The sequence below is a fragment of the Nicotiana tabacum genome, chromosome 5 (genome assembly GCF_000715075.1).
Source record: "Nicotiana tabacum cultivar K326 chromosome 5, ASM71507v2, whole genome shotgun sequence".
NCBI lineage: Eukaryota > Viridiplantae > Streptophyta > Magnoliopsida > Solanales > Solanaceae > Nicotiana > Nicotiana tabacum.
In genome coordinates, this window is record NC_134084.1 from 117718122 (window position 1) to 117722338 (window position 4217).

A 4217-nucleotide genomic window follows, 5' to 3' on the forward strand; every position below is an offset into this window, starting at 1 on the left:
CATATTGGGTAATAGGTTGCAACATTTTGTCTCCAACTCTGATCTTCGTGATAAAGTTTTTTTTTCCCCCTAAAAAATGGATGTTCTAAATATTTCATTTTTTCATTAAATCACAAATATCTATTATGCTGTCGTGAACGTGGGACGATGAAAAATTCATATATCCCATGTTGTTAAATGTAAAATGCCTGCTGGAACGAATAATGCTAGAAAATCTCAATTTATATATCATAGGCTGATAGCTTAAACAGGAACAAAGGTACGTAGCTGAAACTTGAAAGACAGAAGTTACACATGATTTCCTTCTCTCTTAATTGGCAACAATTTAATTAAAACAGAAGATAGAAAACGCTTAAACATGAATTTACAATTAAGGATCCACATTTTTGGAATTTTTTAAAGATATTTGGATATATGGTGTTGCGTGTTGACTGTTGAGTATAGTCCAAGTTTCTTCTCACTGTAGAGATAGATTCTTCAGAAGCCTGTGAACAGAATAAACAATCAATTTTTTAATAAAAAAGTACGAACTGTTGAAGTATCTCTGTATGAATCCATTATATCCTCGTGGCTATGTGAGACAGTTTCAATATTTTGACTTAATGGGTTTATGGTTTTGAAGTTTTAAGAAATATGAATTTAAAACTTAATAGTTATACCAATTTTTCAAGTTTTTTCATACATATATCTACAATTTTGCTGAAAATGATAGTTTAAAAATTTTCACACGGTCATTTTATATAATTAGATCCCAAGATAATACTACGATTTTTATTGCTTATGTCAAGACTAGATCATAGAAGTTAGCTTTTGTTTCAAGCCAAAGGTGAATATAAAAGAAACCTTTTTGCATGTGGATGTCTAAATCGTCATCCTTCTAAGGATATGCAACTGACTCAAAGAATAAAAGCAGAGAAAGGTGAAGATATATCCACGTAAGAAAAAGATGTTAATTATATTATCATAAAATAATTAATAGTACTAGTACTTAAGAGCTTATAATATTAGAGATTATTGATTGGAGAGATTAAGATGACCATAAGCATGCGATCTTAATTTGCAGGATTCGATTTAACGTGGCCGTTAGTTGCTTAAAGCCTTAAATAGGCTAGTAAGGTCTTTTTAAAAATATTTGACAATTATACATTCTATTATGTGTGCAATGGACTGAAACTTAAATCTTCTTGGTAATTTTAACTTTACACTTATACATTCTGTTATGTGTACCGTGTACTCAATTATACATTCTATTGCAGGGGCGGATGTAGAGCAAAGGGTACGGATTTCCGTGAACCTATTAATTTTTTACATAAACTCTGTATTTATACTAAAAAATTCACTAAAAGTATAAGAATATTTACTTTGGACATCAGTACGTTGGTCCAGTCTTCATGTAGATTAACTTGAGATTGTTATAAGACCCCATAAGCTTAAAATTCTGAATCCGCCTCTGTTCTATTGTATATTTTACCTAAATTTAACTTCTCGCTTGTCAGTAAGCTTAGTGTGTTTTCAAGAGTAAGCTTAACTTACATGTGTTAAATTTTTTACACTATCAGTATCTTTAACCAGTTATAACAAGGTATTTACTGCATATTTAGGTTATGAAATTAGGATAATAATTATAGTGAATTTCCTATTGTTGTACGCAGTGTTTTAAAAGGCGTGGGCGTAAGGCGAGGCATTTTGCATATGCCTCAGCGGGGCGTAAGCCCCATGGATATTCAATTTTTAATATTTTATAAAATAATATAATTATAAAAAATATTATTAAATAGGTAAAATTGCATAAAATTTTGAAAAAAAAAACTATAAATAAGTGAAATATATAATTAATCCCATATTATCTAATGAAATTATATAGAAGTCCCAAATAAAGTGAAATTACATATAAATCCCAAATAATTATATATAAGTGAAATCCCATATTATCTAATGAAATTATAAATCACAAATAAATAAGTGAAATTATATATAAATCTAATCAATATATATAAAAGCACGCATACATATAATACCATATTATATTTTGAAAGAGAGCAAGAGAAGTATTTAACTTAAAAAACTAATTACATACATATTTACAAACTAATAGTGAAATATAAAAAGAGAGGAAAGTAATGAGTTCAAAATAATAAAATTTTTACATGGAGGAAAGAACAAACCTGTTGAATTTGACTTACGGAGAAGAATGAAGTTTTCTGTTGCCAAAAAAAGTGATAAATCGTTGCTCTTGGTAGAGGCAGACTAGCAGAAAGAATTGGGAAAGAGTTCTAATTTAGGACTTTTAGCAATACTAAAAAGTTTACTTTTAAATTTAATGTTTTTAATTCCTTTTTAAAAAGATATCTCTTGGGCTTACGCCTCAACCGAAAAACTCGCCTCAACCAAAAAACTCGCCCGGGCGTACGCCTCGAACTTCTGGGCGTACGCCTTATGGGATTTTCGCCCCCCACCATCGCCCCGGGGCGTTTTTGGTACGCCTCGCCCCAGGGCTCGCCCCAGAAACGCCTTTTAAAACACTGGTTGTACGTAGGTCGTAGGGTATATCTTATAAGTCTGATGGTGTATAAAAATTGTGCAGTGTTAGTGTGCATAAGTTAAACTTCTAACATGTATAATGTAAAAAAAAATTTACATTATAAAATCAATTAGAAGATAATTATAGGCAATCCTCCGATCCTTAATAAAAGGAATTACTCTATATAAAAATTACGGTAGAAAATCTGTCACAACATATTAAATAAAGTGTAATGTAGAAAATTTTACACTATTCAGTGTATATAAGTTAGTTATATCCTTTATAAAACAGTTTAGATTATTGTTTCCTTAATGCTCGACCTTAGAGAATATAAAATGCAAAAATGTATTATCCATAATATGGAAATACCATTTACCTCTGTTCATTAGCATATCTTCCTCTAGCATTGGTTTCTGCTGTAGTAGTAGTCCTGTAATTAGGCAAAGGGACTTGACCATTTTCAATTTGGGTTATATCCTTAACAAGGAGATCATAATGCCTTCTAACTTCCTCTACTGATTTCCCACCAACATATTTGGCTATGTTTTGCAATCTTTCGGAACTAGTGCCCTTGTCGTACATGACCAAAGCCTCCTCGAACCTCTTGTTTTGCTTTGTTGTCCAATTAGAGGCCATTTTTGTAAACTTCGACTCGAAGATTATATTTCAGTGTGCTATTGAATTGAAGAAGAAGAAGAAGAAGGGAAAATCACCTAATTCGAGGGTGTGGTTTGAGTAAAAGAGAGCATTTTTAGCTCCTTATATGCTGGAGGAGAAGGTATTAATTAGTTGGAGCAAGCTGGCGAATATCTTTTTGATTTTTTTCCTTTCGTTCTATTTTCTTTCTTCTGCGAGTAGATGTGATGCTTAATTAAGAGCCTAATATGAAGCAAAAGTAATGGGGTGGGCTAGGGCCGAAGGCCGAGGGAGGAGGTGGGGAGAGAATAAGTGAATAATAGTCAATTTATCCAAATATTTATTTAACTTACATACACTTGACAGTGTAATTTTTTTTTTACTTCATTGTGTAATTTAAGTATAATTTTAACTGGCTGCCTATATTATTTTCTAGTTAACTAGTTTTCTATATATGTTAAGGTAGTACTTACCTTTATTTGTTTTTAAGATAACCTAATTGTGTTAAAAATATTTTGAAATATAATTGTATAGAAGTCAAGATATATTTAATATATATATAATCTTAATGAAGTTAAAATGATAAGTTTAAAATTAAATTACTATAAATAAAAAATATATCATTAATTCTTTATGGAAAAGACTAAAATATAATATCAAATAAAACCGAGTGAGCTAGTAGCTAAGATAAATGCACCGACACAGGATAATAGTCCCTAGCTAGTAGCTAGAAAAATCTATTAGGGTATCTCCCATCTCTTCACAGCGAAATTAATTAAATTCTTGCTTTTAGGTGATTTCCATGTATACTTAGTGAAATTAATCACAAGTGTGCTAATTTTTCAAAGAACACCTTCTTGAGTCTTGTCCATGGTTCAATTAGGCTCAAAAAAAGATCTCCAAATACTTAAGCACTTGCAAAAGGAATCAGGCTAAAGAACTATTTTATGCTCATGTTAAGAAATGTAACTCAAAGTAACAATATAAAACAAGATGATAAGTAATAGAATAAAAGAAGAAGAGATAACTTTCTTATTTCATCAAGTGTTCAACTGTGTAC

At 30.6% G+C, this 4217-nt stretch overlaps 1 protein-coding gene across 1 annotated transcript; it reads right to left on the bottom strand.

Moving 5' to 3' along the window:
* Window positions 1-207: 207 nt before the first annotated feature.
* On the bottom strand, window positions 208-3266 carry LOC107772557 (protein RADIALIS-like 1). The gene is made up of 2 exons (XM_016592056.2): window positions 2898-3266; window positions 208-485 (listed from the first exon to the last, which is right to left on the bottom strand). The coding sequence occupies exons 1-2, from the start codon at window positions 3155-3157 to the stop codon at window positions 458-460; spliced, it is 288 nt and encodes a 95-aa protein (XP_016447542.1). The 5' UTR covers window positions 3158-3266; the 3' UTR covers window positions 208-457.
* Window positions 3267-4217: the final 951 nt, after the last annotated feature.